At 39.9% G+C, this 16146-nt stretch overlaps 1 gene segment (V, D, J or C); it reads left to right on the top strand.

Moving 5' to 3' along the window:
- The first annotated feature begins 2903 nt into the window (after positions 1 to 2903).
- LOC134372873 (immunoglobulin heavy variable 3-23-like) lies at positions 2904 to 3502 on the top strand. The segment is given in 2 exon segments: positions 2904 to 2988; positions 3096 to 3502. Coding segments are annotated over 2 exon segments (453 nt in total).
- The last annotated feature ends 12644 nt before the right edge of the window (positions 3503 to 16146 follow it).

Raw genomic sequence — 16146 nt, 5'->3', positions numbered from 1 at the left:
TGTGGACCTGTGTGTGAAGTGTCTGTTGACCGAGCCTGGCATGTGAGGGGTTTGTGATGCAGCTTGTACAATGGGTTTGAAGGGTCTGAGCACTAGCCCTGACAATACAAATGGAAACATAGTAGAACTAATCTAATGAGACATTTTGTCTAGTGATGTTTTGCCTTCTCGACAACTGGAAGAGTTGTGTAGATTTTCCAGGTCAAGCTGGTCAATATATCCATCGCATCAACTTAGAATTTTGGGGGGAAGACATTTGAAACTTACTCTCCTTGCTATTTTGAAATATATTTTTACTGACTGTAGACACTATTAGTACTGACTATAGACACTCAGACCAGTGGAGCAGAATTGAGAATACAGAAATCACCCCTCAGGCTCACAGCCATCTGATATTGGACAAAGGCAACAAAAATCTACATTGGGGACAGGACTTCCTCTCAGCAAGTGATGTAGGGAAAACTGGATGTCCATAAGCAGAAGGATGACACTAGGTATTTACCTCACACCGTATACAAATTCAACTCAAAGTGGATTAAAGACTTAAGTATAAGACCTGAAACTGAAAAATTACTAAGGCAAAATATAGGTGAAACAATTCAGGAACTAGGTGTGTGCGCAGACTCTATGGACATGAGCCAGAAATCACAGAGAACAAAAGAGAAAATAGACAATGCACTCATATCCTTTAAATTACTGACATCACAATGTTTGTTGTTTGTTTCACAAAAGTATGTTTCATATGGGTTATAAACTGTAAAAAATTGTACAACTGTATTAATTGATGAAAGTTAATGATAGATTTTTTTATAAATTATTGAAATATATTTTACTTATGATAAAATCAACCTATAAAAGTGTACAGTTTAGAAGACTTCAGTATATGTTACTCACAAAATAATTAACAAAATTTGTGCAAACACCACCAGAATTTAATTTTAGATTATTTGAAGATCCCCAAATGAACACATATCTTCAGTGTCACGTTCCATTCCTCCCTTTCTACTGTTTATCCCGGTCCAGTGACCACTAACCTAATTTCTGTCTCCACGCATGCCTATTCTGGATAATTTTCATCGGTGGAATTAATAATATGCAGTGTTCAGTTTTCGGGTTCTTTTATGTTTTAGGTTTCTGTTTTGTGCCACGTTGTATGAATATGATAAAAATGAGGAATAATAAGAGCTATTGATGAGGATGTGGAGAAATCAGTTTGTTCATAAAATGCTGGTGAGAACATAAAATTTATATGCACTTTGAAAAACTGTTCAGCAGTTTCTCAAAATGTAAAGCATAAATATTGGCTTTGCTGCCTCCCGTGCACATTGATAACTTGTTGTGTGGAGGAGCTGGAGGAGGTGCTGGAGCACTAGGCAGGGGGCTCCTCCTCTCCCCCTTGAGCACCACCCCAGGAGGCGGGAGCTGAGTGATTCTCCCCAACCCTGGAGAAGCCAGAAAGAAGTTAGGATCCCTGCAGATGTGTGCATCCCGGCAGATTCACACTCTGATGCTTTAGCACACTGGACATTTGGAAATTCATGAAATATTTCTAGTTTCATCTTTACTCTAGTGTGTTTGCCATCTAGTGATCTCCGACCCAGGTGAGCTAAGGTTTGGTCCTGTTTTTCCTGAAAACTACTCTCTCCAGATTTCAGGTTTGCTGTTTGTCTTGTTCACTTCACTCTTTGATTTCTTTAAGAAAATGCACTAATTTGCCACTTATCCAATGGGCTTGCTAGTGTTATTGTGTTTCTTGAAACAATAAGAAAAAACTCTTTTACTCCATCTCTACATTTGTATTCTAACAGCAGCTTACTTTATAATATCCAGCATCTGAGCATGATCCAAATTCCCATTAGCAGGTAAACTGAATAAAAGAAGCATTTTCATACATCGGGATACTACACCGTATTAAAAGTCATGAGTGCTTAAGTCACACATTTTGAAAAAAAGATCAGAATGAAGTATAGCAAGGAATCCCAAGCACTGACTGTATATTACATTTACTTCAATTGTAGATGAGAAAAAAATACTGTGAAGTAACATAAAGAAGTTCACGAGCTGCCTGGACATACGGAGAGAGGAAGGAAGCAGTGGGATGAAGAAATCAGAAGAACAGCAGGAAATGCTTTGGGATGAAATATTTGTGCACTATTTCCATTGTGGTGGTGACTGTGCAGGTGCACATGTATGTCAGCACTCATCAAGTGCACACTTTGAATAGGTGCAGTTTGTTCTGTCTATTATAGCTTCTTATGATGGTTACAAATAAAAGCAGATGTCAATAGAGAGAGATAGGGAAATACTGGAACATATAATTTCAGAGATCCTTTAAGTTGCATCTGCATGAACTCTGGTTCTCTAAGTATGATATGAATAAAAGGCATAAGACAGCAAAATCACAAAGTGTGATTACAGGAAGGAGAACCTAACTAGGCAAATGTCACTAGGCAGGCCCAGCTCTGTCCTGGGGTTGGATCCATGGTGTGGAGCACAGACCCAGACACTGAGGCTCCCTCTGCCCAAAGATGAGCACTTGGATACACTGTATAATCCTTTGATGATTTTGTTTATAACTGTACATCTATATAAAGAATTAGTATTCATAAGTGCCTCAAATACTTTGTGTTTCTGTGCAAAAACAATGTAGATGAATTATAAGTATCTATCAAGTTATAATCGTATAATAAAAAACATATTGTCACAAATATAGTTATTGCCACCAAACTCCCCTGGAGCCGTCACATCTGCTCTGGACTCTGCCCTCTTCATAGGCTCCCACCACAGAGCCTGCTATGTAGCAGGAGGACATGCAAATAGGGCCTCCCCCTGCTGATGTAAAGCAGCCCAGCCCTGACCCTGCAGCTCTGGGAGACGAGAACCAGCCCCAGATTCCCAGGTGCTCCAACTCGGTGATCAGGACTGAACACAGACGAGTCACCATGGAGTTTGGACTGAGCTGCGTTTTCCTTCTTGCTGTATTAAAAGGTCATATTAAGGCGAAATACAGACATTGGGAATGTGTGTGGTTATGGGTGGGAGAAATAGTGGATTCATGTGAGAGTTTTTTGACCAGGGTGTCTCTGTGTTTGCAGGTGTCCAGTGTGAGGTGCAGCTGGTGGAGTCCGGGGGAGGCTTGGTGAAGCCTGGGGGGTCTCTGAGACTCACCTGTGTCGCCTCTGGATTCACCTTTGATAACTATGTCATGCACTGGGTCCGCCAGGCTCCAGGGAAGGGACTGGAGTGGGTCTCAGCCATTAGCGGGAGTGGTGGTAGCACATACTACGCAGACTCCGTGAAGGGCCGATTCACCATCTCCAGGGAAAACGCCAAGAACACACTGTATCTGCAAACTGAAAATGCGAGAACTGAGGACACGGCCACGTATTACTGTGCGAGAGACACAGTGAGGGGACGTCAGTGGGAGCCCAGACAAGAACCTCCCTACAGGGACACACGGGACCACCAGGGGGCGCTCAGGACCCACCAAGTTCAAGGCTGATTCCCTTGGGCAGGTGCAGAGGGGCCTGTGCTTCCTGTTGGGTTCAACGGAATCATCCACTCTCCAAGTTCTCAGCTGTCCCCTGAGACGTTTTATGTCTTGTTACTTGTGTCTTTAATTCCTCACACCCTCACGGGGTAATGAAGGTGCATCTGATGTGGTCATTTTGCAGATGAGATGTGGCAATGCACATGCTGCCAGCACGAATCTGCACTTCACGTCTTGGGCACTAGGGATGACAATCAGCTCTGTATCTCATGAATATTCATAACCAATAATATATAAACATATATATACATTAACTATTTTTAAAAAAAGTTTCACTAGGGTCATTTCCTTCCTGAATTCCTGTGACTCATGTTTCATTCTCTAGAAACAGACCATCCTGAAGATTCTCCTCATTTCTTTTGTGGAGCTAATTTCACTCATAGAAAAACAGCTGCATAGTCCAGTCGCTCTGTGTCCCAAGCTCACACTCTTTGGCCTCAGAGAAGAAGCTTTTGTCCCTTCATGGACACCTTCACTCCGACAGACTACCTGTTCCCCTCAGGGTCTCGAATAGATTTGATCGTCAAACATCCAACCCCACATTGTCTCCTAATGTGCATCGTTTGTGTCATTCCATTCATGGACACCCTGGACAGGTCACCTGAAGTGGGTCACCTGCAGCTTCTTCACTGTGCTGCTGAGCCCATGTGTCTCTCACATGCAGAACCATGTAATTCAGGCACTACTGCAGGTCAATCCTGCAGCAAGTTGGAGGCACAGGTGGCTAATGACCCCACAACACCTAGAACAACTCACGTACCTTATGCCTTATAATGTGCAGATGGCTCCACCAACTGTAGGACACACTGGTAGGCAAATCTCTGAGATGCTGTGTTTGCACAGTGATGCGTTGGTTGTCCAGGTCACCCTCAATATAAAGTTTGTCTCCAGTGAGCAGAGCACATATATGAAATCAAATATCTGTGAGTTCCAGTGTTATGGAACAGAGCTGAGGAAGGGCTAAAAGACTAATCTAAAACTCTGAAAAGCTTTTATAAAAACAAAGAAAATATACTAAATGTAAAGGATCTAAGCATTCTATTTAAGAAGTTGGACAAAGGGCAGAAAATGTGTATTTTAACCAAGCATACACCTTTTCTTTTAGATTTTCTTAACTTTTCTTCACATATGGCAGGGGAAGTGAAACACAAAGAAGCAGTGTCTCAAAGACTGTTTTGAGTAGATTCATTTCACAGAACAGAAGTTGTGATTATTTTATTTTAAATTATAACAACATGAACAAAGACTATCAGACATGAGGCAATAGATCATTTTTACATCTGCACTGCACTATGCTCCTCTATAAAAATAATAATATGTGTTTGAGACTCTGCTCTATGCCAGGCAGGCCCCACCCAACCATTATGTAGAACAGCCAAGATTTCCAATTTCTACATGAGCCAGTTAAAGTTTTATATTCATTTGACAAAACAAACCCTTCTGGAAAATGTCAGATAATCCCATTGAATCAAAAAACTGTTTTTGCAGAAAAGTAGATACATTATTGTCTTCTTTTATTGAATAGATGATATTGTAGCACATATATTAAAAGGTGACTTTTTAAAGTGAGTGTAATTTTTAATACTGTTTTAAAATAATGCCTTTCCGATAGTATATACACACTCACTGGCACTCTCTAAAAGTACCAATTAACTTTATTGCACAGGCATATTGCTAAACACAAAAAAGTGCAAATATTAAATCTAGGTCCTATACTAACAAATTTGTCATGAACAGGACATTGTGAATTTTGGAAGGTTTTTTCAACATCTGTGTCCTCGTTTTCTTCTTTTCTTCATAGAGTAAAACACTGACCTTAAACTTGAGCTTCCCCATCCCAAACTGTGGTGGGTGGAAAAGATTCTGAGTAAATCAGAATGATCACATGGACTGTGTGGTCCACAGTGACCCCTGGGTGCCACTGTCACTTATGCAGTCCTATACGTGGCCATATCCTGAGTGATTTTATTAACCACACACGTTTGGTATTCGTCTTAAAAAACAAAAACCCTCCATTTAGGAGGACTGTACCTCTGGGTCCTCACACACACACTGAAAGTGTGAGTATCCCGAATGTCTTCAGGTATAACATGTTTCACTCTCTCTTGGACTTGCTCTAATTTTTGTCCACACCAGCAATTCCACTCTGTGCTCTCACTGATAGAATTAACATTCTGAGATGACAAATCTGATGGCTCTTCTTTGGTCTCCGTCTACTCGACACTTTGGAAGCCTTTGTAGCTTTGGTCCTCCCTGGGCACTCATCTTCTTGAAATAATCTCTTCAGTTAGTTATTTTCTGGCATTTATACTTGGCAACTCCATCACATCCTGATATTTTTCCACATCTTCCTGAAAATTAATGTTGTAATTTCTCAGGGAATTTTCTAACAATCTATGACACAACTTTTCAGGGCAATTATAATGTTAAAGTCCAACCAAATGCATTGACATGTGAGAGTATCAGTACCTCATGAGAGGAAAACAGGTTCTGCTAAGGCAGTGGGTCCAGGGAATGAGGTCATTGATCTTTATATAACTATCGATATTTCTGTACCAACCTTTGTGCCTTTTCTGTATATATCACGCTTTCCTGAGAATACAAGATGAAGTTTGGGGACGCTCCCTCCACGACTGGCCTCGCTCCTCACACTGAGTGCCTGAGATGACGGTGACAAACACGACACCATCCATCATCATGGGACAAACACTAATCCTCTTGGTAATAAGTTGATTGCTTCATGTCACATTCACCCGTGAGAGCCAGAAAATTGTCCTCATTAGAATTTTCTCATCTAATTTTTATTGGCATTATTTACCTATTCATTCATATTTTTCTTAATTTTTAAATGCATTTTGAAGTAACTTTAGGCTTATACATATCTTGCAGTAATAAGACAGAGAATACCATGTGCCCTTCACCTACACTTTTAGCTTTATATTTGTTTATGGTAGTTAGTCTCATCCAGTATGAGGATTTGCCTTTGTTGGCAAAGTCCTTTTCTCATGACCAATGTCCTTGGTGCTGAAAGTCTGGATCTTATATGAGATCCTGCAGGATGTTGTCTAAGACCAAGGACACTAGTTGTTGTTGAGTCATAGGACGTGAGGCCATGGGAACACACGCATGGGCTAAAGTTGTCATCTATCATTTCGATATTTCCAGAAGCAGAAAGACTAATAGAACAATGGAAGGGCCAATTCAAGTCTCTGAAAATAAAACCAAATTGATGTGTCTGAGGATGTTTTATGACATCGTCTTCCAGAAGAAACTCTCAGCTCTAAATTAATTCCATCACAGGCATTTCACTGTAATCTAGTGTCTAGCATATGGTCCAAATCAATCTGCACTATAGGACACTTTAGCCCAGTAGCTACAACACAGGGGTCTGGGAATAAGAGTGTTGAAGCAGGATTAATTCCTTTCACCATGTTTGCTGTGACTAAATGCAAAGTTTTATTTATGCCTTCACAGTCCTTCCACTAGGGCACAGAAGTGGTTCCACGTAATTTGAGTCTATGTTTGCTGTCTTCTTAAAGGGGATACTTATGACTGTGGCTCAGCTGATGAAGAGAGTGTCTCTACCAGGGATGGTAACTGCCCCATGTCTTTCAGGCTAAGATGGCACCTACGCACCGCGACAAAGAGGAGTCAGTCTGGCCTTTGTGGCAGAGTGGACTGAGTGGACCTGTGTGGAACCAACTAAGAAAAGAGAAATATAAGGACACGCTGGACTGGATTTTTGTTGTTTCCTTTCATGTCTCCCAGGCCAAGACAAATGTTAGCAGCAATTGCATTGGATATTTCTGTATGGACAAGATCCACCTTTACCTGAAAACAGCTCTCAGGTGATGCATAACTTCCTTCGCTGTAGTGGGAACTTTGACTCCCACAGGTCGCTACTGCCCTGATTTGTAGATAAGTTAAACCTCTCAGGGGTATCCACCAGCAGTGGAGGTTGAAACAGGAAGATATCGCCCCACTCTTAGTGCCCCAGGTCCACATGTGGCTTCTCAAGAAGTTCCAAGGGAAGGATCTCTATTTCCTACTGGTGGTGACCTGCATAACATCAAGCCCATCCATTCAACTTGATTTGCTATTTTAAAGAATAGAAATTTGTTTTAGTGCATTTTAAACTTTAGTTCCCAGACTATCTTTCTTCAGTGATCGAAGGATCTAACACTGAACATGATTTTATTGAGAACTTTTGAGCACTGATCAGCATAAATGGAAAATAATAATTGTCTCCCGTTTTCCTAGATTAATATTTATAATATTATTATTCTACGATTTAAATTTTTTTCTTTCATTTTTTTCTTAAAAGTAAATTTATTATATTCTTTTTATTGTTTTTATTGAATTTTTTTGTAAATATCTGAGGGGTATGGCTTTGAATATCCATATCTGTGTACAATATACAAGCTCATATCAGAATAAATAATATATTCAACATTGTACAGTGTGATATATTTTGGGGTTCTTTATCAATTCCATGCTAAACCCATCCCCCTCCTCATTTCACACTCTGGTGGCCTACGTACGATCTCCCCTTTTGAAATTTCTACAAGTTATTGTCATCATTGTATCTTTATTTCTTTTTCTGTTTTATTTTTAGCTCCCACTTATGAGTGAAGACATGTGGTATTTCACTTTCTGTGCCCAGCTTATCTCACTTAACATAATTTTCCCCAAGTTCATCCATATTGCTGCAAATGGCAGACTTTTGTTATTTATTTTATTGGCAAAGTAGTATTACATTGTGTACAGATACCAAAGTTTACTTATCCAGACACCCACCAATTGGCATGTAAGTTGGGTCCTAATCTTGGCTACGGTAAATAGAGCTGCGTTAAACATGGGAGTGCAAGTTTCCCTTCAACATGATGATTTCCTTGCCTATGGTTATGTACCCAGCAGTGGGATTCCTGGATCATATGGCAGATCTATCTGTCATTGTTTGAGAAACTTCCATGCTGTTTTCCATAATAGCTACAGTGATTTACAGTCTCACCAACAGTGTAGGAGGGTTTCACTTTCTCAGGATCCTGTCCAGCATCTCTTACTCTGTATTCTGCATAATGGCCAGTCTATCTGAATCATATGATATATAAGTGTGGTTTTGATTTGTATTTCCATGATGTTTAGTGATGTTGAGATTTATTTAATGTGTCTGATGGCCATTTGTATATCATCTTTTGAGAAATGTCTACTAGGCCCCTTTGCTCAATTTTTAATCTGGTTCATTATAGTTTTTCCTATGGCAACATTTTCTGGGTTCCTTGTGTATTCTGTATAATAATCCCATGGTGGATGCATAGTTTACAAATATTTCCTCCCACTCTGCAGGTTGTCTTTTTGTTTGGTTAATTGTTTCCTTTGCTGTGTAGAAAGTTTTTAGTTTGATATAACACTATTTGTTTATTTTTTTTTTCTTTTGTCACCTGTGCTTTTGAGATATATCCATAAAGTTTTTCCCCAGTCCTAATTCCTGGAGTGTTTCACCTGTGTTTTATTTTAGAAGTTGTAAGGTATCAGGTCTTACATTTAAGTCTTTAATCCATTTTGAGTTGATTTTCAAATATGGTGGAAGATACAGGTCTAGTTTTATTTTGTTATAGATGGTTTTCCAGTATCTCCAGCACCATATATTGAAGAGTCAGTCTTCCAAAAGCGTATTTTCCTTGTGTATATGTGTGTGTGTGCTCTTGTGTTTAGAATTTTGACAAGCTCACTTGATGTAAATGTTTTCATAATACAGGTTGTAAACACAAAATAAAGCATCATTTTATCAACTGAAAGAGCTCTAACATTTTTCCAATAAATTACTTCAAGACATTGAAAAAAAAATAGTAAAACAATAAATAAAACATATTAAAATCCCCTTATGAATGGAAGCTGAAGAAAATCCACCAGGAAATGTCCAAAGTGTCTTTGAGGCTTGTTTCATGACCATGTTCCACTTGTAGAGAATTCCCAGGATTGTCTTGTTGACTGGTTACACGTGGTGAAAAAGAACCTCGCGGTGTTTGTAAAGTGTCAAGGCCAGCGCTGACTTAAGATTGGAAACTATTCGTCTATACCATGTACAGCTGATTAATATAAACACTTAGCTAATATTAATTTGAAATCATCTGCAGCCATCATGCAGCTATATTTACTTTTTATTTATTTATTTTTAGTTTTTATTATTAGCATACTCATTATAGAAAATCTCAATTTTTCTTTATGCCCTTGACCCGCCTTGTCGCTCCCATCCACCCTCCCTCCCTTCCCCCGTCTCGAGTGTCCTTAGGTTTGTTCCCTCCTTCTGAACGTTCAACGTATTGTTGTGGTCTTTTCTTTCTTCCTTTCTTCCTTCCTTTCATCCTTCCTTCCTTCTTTCTTTCTTTCTTTTCTTTTCTTTCTTTCTTTCTTTTCTCTTTCTTTCATTCTTTCTTTCTTTCTTTCTTTCTTTTCTTTTTTCTTAAGATGCAGTTATGATTGAGAATATGCAGTATTTCTTTGTCTTTCTATGGCTTATTTCACTTAATATGATTTTCTCCAGACTCTTCCATGTGGCTTCTAATGGCAGAATTTCATTTTGTTTTTATTAATGAGTAATATTCTATTGTGTATATAAACCACATTTTCTTTCTTTCTCTTTCTCTTTCTTTCTTTCCTTTTTTCTCCTTTCTTTCTTTCTTGAATTCTTTCTTTCTTTTCTTTTTTCTCCTCTCTTTCTTTCTTTCTTTCTCTCTCTCTTTCTTTCTTTCTTTCTTTCTTTCTCTTTCTTTTTTCTCTTTCTTTCTTTCTTCTTTCCTTCCTTCCTTCCTTCCTTCCGTCCTTCCGTCTTTCTTTCTTTCTCTCTTTCTTTCTTTCTTTCTTTCTTTCTTTCTTTCTTTCTTTCTTTCTTTCTTTCTCTCTCTCTCTTTCTTTCTTCTCTCTCTCTTTCTTTCTTTCTTTCTTTCTTTCTTTCTTTCTTTCTTTCTTTCTTTCTTTCTTTCTTTCTTTCTTTCTTTCTTTCTTTCTTTCTTTCTTTCTTTCTTTCTTTCTTTTCTTAGCATGCAGTTATGATTGAGAATATGCAGTATTTCTCTGTCTTTCTTTGGCTTATTTCACTTAATATGATTTTCTCCAGACTCATCCATGTTGATTCAAATGGCAGAATTTCATTTTGTTTTTATTAATGAGTAGTATTCTACGGTGTATATAAACCACATTTTCTTTACCCTGTAGTCTGTCGAGGGACATTTAGGTTGGCTCCATATCTTGACTATTGGAAATAGAGCTGTGATTAACATGGGAGTGCAGTTGTCCCTTTGACAGGATTTCCATTCCTTTGGATATAAATCCAGTAGTAGCATTGCTCGATCATATGACACTTCTATCTGTAGTTTGTTGAGAAACCTCCATATTGGCTTTACTAATTTACAGTCCTACCAACAGAGTAGAAGTTTTCTGATTTCTCCACATCCTCACCAGCATTTGTTATTCACGGTCTCTTCAGTAATGGCCAGTCTATCTGGGTTGAGATTATATCGCAACGTGTTTTTGATTTGCATTTTCCTAATGATTACTGATGCTGAACATTTTTTTCATTTATCTGTTAGCCATTTCAGTATCTTCTTTTGAAAAATGTCTACTGTCTACTCATCTCCATTGCACATATTTCTGTTTGAATATCTGTTTTGTTTTTTTTTTCTCTTTTGGCATTGAGAACCCTATGTATTCTGTATATTAATACCTTGTCAGATGTCTAGGCAAAGACTTTGCGAATAAGATCTGAAACGCACAAGGAACAAAAGCAAAAACATACAAATGGGATTATATCATTTACAAAAGCTTCTGCACATCAAAAGAAAAAATCAACACAGCAGAAAGACAAACTACAGAAGGCAAGCAGCTTTCTTGAAAGCACAGATTATCTGTGAGGACAGAGCAGCTGCTGACCCCAGGACACCTCTCACAGCTCACACACCTTATGTCAGAGGACATGCAGACAGCGCCACCAGCTGCAGAGCACTGAGGGGGACAAGCCTGTGGGAGGCTGGGGTCAGACATCAGTCAGGGAATGGGCTGAGTAGTGTGGTCCAAACAATCAAGCCCTGTGACTCAATGACCACAGGACACATATACAGCTAAATATAAGAGCCCTAAAGTTTGGGAACAGATCGGAAGCAGGATGGAGATAGACATGTTCCTCTGAGAACACTTTTAGGGGAAAATTACTAAATCACATTAGCAAATGAGCTCAGTTTTCTAATTTGGAACCTGGACACAGGACAGAAGAGTGTGTCTCTATGTTTCAACTGAGCATGATTATTAATGGAGACCTTTTAAAATGATTACATGCGGTTTTCCTTTACATACAGTGACAGTCTCAAAATTATCACACAGATCAGATGTGAACTTCCAAGGGCTGACTTCGTAATATACAAACAGCAAATCAACCAGTGTCACACTCACTTTTGTATTTAAAGGGGAAATCTGAGGTGACTCAGAGTATTTTAGTTAACATTTACTAATTTCCTCAAGACACTGTTACATTTGAAGTTGAACTGCATTATTCTGTGTTAGAAAGTCTGATAGGAAGACCATGAACAAAGTGTGACATGGTGACTGGTTTGTTACCACGTATCAAGAACGTGTAGCTTGTAGTGTTATCTTCACGCATAATTGAACTTCAGTAAAGCCTTTGTCTAACATCTAATGTTTTATATCTGCATTGCTCTGGCAGGTATTTTTATTGTTGATTTCTGGTCCTGCACTCCCAACCATCTTGTATTCATGTACTTACACCGTTGCACAGCAAATATTGCTAAAGGCATGCAATTTTTGTAATGAAAACCCCATTTTGCCTTTTCTTTTACCTTTCAGTCTACTTAAACTTCATCCAATTACAGGCACATTTTGAGAAGGTGTGGTGTATCACCGATTTATCTCTAACATTATTCATGATCCATATGCCCCCTTTCTTCTCTGCCGAGTAGGTCTATTCTTAAATCTCATCTCTTTATTCATCTTGACAATTTTCTTTATCTCTCTTTCTTCTATATCAATGATTCCACATATATAAAGAGATTATCTCCTCAGTTCATGTTTCTGCTGGTTTCTCATCACATTGGTGTTTGGTGATTTACTATTATTGTTTATTATTATTATTATTATCATCATTATTTTTTCCTTAGGGTTTCACTAAAAATGCAAGGAATATTAATTGTTAGTATTAATGACATAATAATAGTTTTTAATATTGTTTGATTTATTTAAAGGACATTTAAAATTTTCTCAGCTAGTACTTTTACCACTTTTCTGACATCCCATCTAAGACCATTTTTTTTCATGAAGATATTTTCTCTTTTCAGTGGTGTGTGAGTCTTACTTAATGAATTTTCAATACTATAATTATCTTAAAATATTTTTTTTAAACTAGGTCTATCCATAAAACACAACACTCATTCCAAGTTAGAAACCAGCATGCGCATGAGGCCTGCAGGACAATTATGATTCAAAGAAACAGGCTGTGATGCACTGATTCTCAAACACACAGGGCCATCCTGTCACTTTGTACTATGGGACATACTTCCTACACACTGTGACTTACTACAGAACAGGACTGTGAGGTTCACATTTTATTCTATGAGAAGGAGTTATCAGGATCAATCAAATGGACAGTTCTGGGTAGATTTTCAAAAGACCAATGGTGAGCGTTTGTGTGTATGGGTGGATGGGTGTGGAGAGAGAGAGAGAGAGACAGAGACAGAGACAGAGGTGACACGGACTCAGTGTGTCAGGCTCCAGTCCACACACAAACCTGTTGTTCTCATTTATCCGGAAAAAGCAGATAACACACACTTTTTAGCTTTTGATGTAAGTCAGGGCCATATGACATATTATGCCCAAGGAAGTGTACACACTTATAACACACATCCTCACAGCCTGGCTAATTAACGTAACGTTCTACAGGAGGAAAGTGGCAGTTATGCAGGATGAACAAGGTCTAGAGATCTGCTCTACAACACTGCATTCGTGGTTCACATCCTGTGTCATGCACTTGAATTGTGTTACTAGGGAGACCTCATGTTTAGTGTCTTTACAGCAGTTAAAAAACATTCCACCTGAAATTCACCATTCCCTCACCTTCTGATTTCTGTAAATGTCTGTCCACAAGTTGCAGATTCTGGTTCTGAAACCAGTGGGACTCTTGGTTCCTGAGTGACGTTATGAATCAGTCACCTCTTCTCACTGCAACTTCCCTCCTGAGCACGTTAGAACAGAAACGAGCAAGATGCAGGTCTTTGTCCTTGTCCCTTACTCGACTGAGAGGCTGCGCTGCTTCTTCATGAGGCGGAGCTTCCTGACAAGTTCTCCTGGACACACAGAGCTGGGCCACTAGGACGCTGGAGAGTCACCTGAGGGTTTGAATAAAAATTAAACATAGATGCACATACACAGAGTTATTTCAAATCTCCTCTCTGATAATTCCAGAATCTGTGTCATATCTTATTCTGGTTGTAATACTTGATTTATCATTTCAGAGTGTTTGTTTTTCATCATCTTTCACCAGGTCTTTCAACATTTTGATAAAACTCCAACACAATGTAGGAGTCAACAGGACCTGAAGAATCATCCCCAAATTGCCCACCAGCAGCTCCTGTCTTGTCATTCATTGAGGACTCTTGAAGGGCTGTCCCTCCTTGGGACTGACATGGAGCAGACAGGGGCAGGCACAGCACAGCGTCCAGCCCGGCCCCTGGCCTCTCTCTCTGTGGTGGGCAGTCATCCAGAGAGTGATGCCACAGACATGGACTGGCTCTCATGCCCACAGACAGGTGCACATCAAGGGAAAATTTGTTTTTAAAAGTTTAGCAATAGGATGTTATTACTGCTTTCATGTTAACCATTGTAATCAATTTTATTTTTTGATATCTGATAAGCTTGGTGGATTAAATGAAGGAATAAAATCTATACAATGTGGGTTGCAAGTGAATATATGTTGAACTTTTGTACACTTTAAATGAACAGGAATGACCATGGAATGGAGGCATTTAAGATTTTTATCTTTCCCAGATATTGAGAATCAGGGTCCTCAGTAATGCACTGGGCACCATTTTCTGCAGAGTCTCTGTGGGTTCTGATGTGCTGTGTCTTGTATGGCAGGATGGAAAACACAAGGCAGGCCTGGAACTCATGGAACAACAATATACCAAGTAACAAGCTCTCAGGTGTCACGAAAACCACATCACAGGAGAGGGTCCAGGGAAAGAACCAGGGTTTGTGCTGGGATCCGAACTGTAGAAGCAAGACCCAGAGCCTGAGTTTATGTGGGAGAGTTGGTCTGGGTCCCAGTCAGCACAGAACACAGGGGTTGAAGGAAGGTAGATCTGGGCTCAGAAAGCTGGGGCCACATTATGTCATGTAGCTCACCAAGTTCCCACCCATACCATAAATACATGTGTAATAATTTCAAGAAAAACAAACAAACAAACACATAAGCACTTCAAAAAATACAATGGTTCCCACCTCAGTTCCTCAGCACTTATAAGGACAAAGCTCCCCCACATGCAAATTTTCCTTCAAGCTCTAGAGTAAATGTGGACAATTCTGATGTGGAAGCTCACAGGTCTGTCCTCAGACAGGACTCAGGTCTCTGGGGAAGGCAGAGTTCAGGTGAAATAGAAGATGAGACTGTGGGGTCTACTTCTTTGCCTGGTGACTGCTCCTGAAGGTGAGGGTCTCAGATGTCACACATGAGTCTACGGTATGGTTGTGACTGCATGTGACTGAAAAGTTTTGATTCTCCTTCTCCCCAGGTGTCCTCTCCAAGGTGCAGCTACAGTAGTCAGGCCCAGGACTGGTGAAGTCCTCGCAGACCCTCTCCCTCATGTTCACCGTCTCTGGTTACTCCATCACCAGTGATTATGGTTGGCACTGGATCCGCCAGCCCACAGGGAAGAGCTTTGAGTGGATGGGACGCATAATTTATACTGGAAGCACAGGTTATAACCCATCGCTCAAGAGCCGCACCTCCATCACCAGAGACACATCCAAGAACCAGTTCTTCCTGCAGCTGAGCTCTGGGATTGATGAGGACACAGGTGTGTATTACTGTGGGAGAGACACACTGACAGGAAGTCAGCATGAGCCCAGACACAAACCTCCCTGCAGGACACAGGAGGGGTCTGGGCTGCAGGGGCCGCTCAAGGCCCACCCAGCTCCTGTGCCCCATGGAGCAGGTGCAGAGAGGGGATATGGGTTCCTCTTGGGATCTGAGGTTTCCTCTGCTCTGCTGACTCTCAGATGTCCCTCAGGGTCATGTCCTGCTTTGTTCTTTGTGACTCTAATTTCTCACATTCTCACTGCAGGCAGCACAGAGTGAAGTACCTTTCCTCATGTGCAGATGAGAAGGTTCTTTTCACTGGGGACTTTTCTTTCTCAGGTTTTTTCTTGACCTGTTTTTTTCCTGACAGACAAATCGTTATGATCTAGTATTATTTTCCAGAAACTTTAGATTAGTCTTGAGGACCCTGTACTTAAATCAGCATTTTTCCGTATACAAAGTGCAGTTACAGCCACGTGGTTATTATCATGCTACAGGACACCTGCCCATGGCGTCT

Source organism: Cynocephalus volans, chromosome 3 (genome assembly GCF_027409185.1).
Source record: "Cynocephalus volans isolate mCynVol1 chromosome 3, mCynVol1.pri, whole genome shotgun sequence".
NCBI lineage: Eukaryota > Metazoa > Chordata > Mammalia > Dermoptera > Cynocephalidae > Cynocephalus > Cynocephalus volans.
The sequence above is the reverse complement of the archived record's forward strand: the minus strand, read 5'-3'. Positions and strand labels throughout refer to the sequence as shown.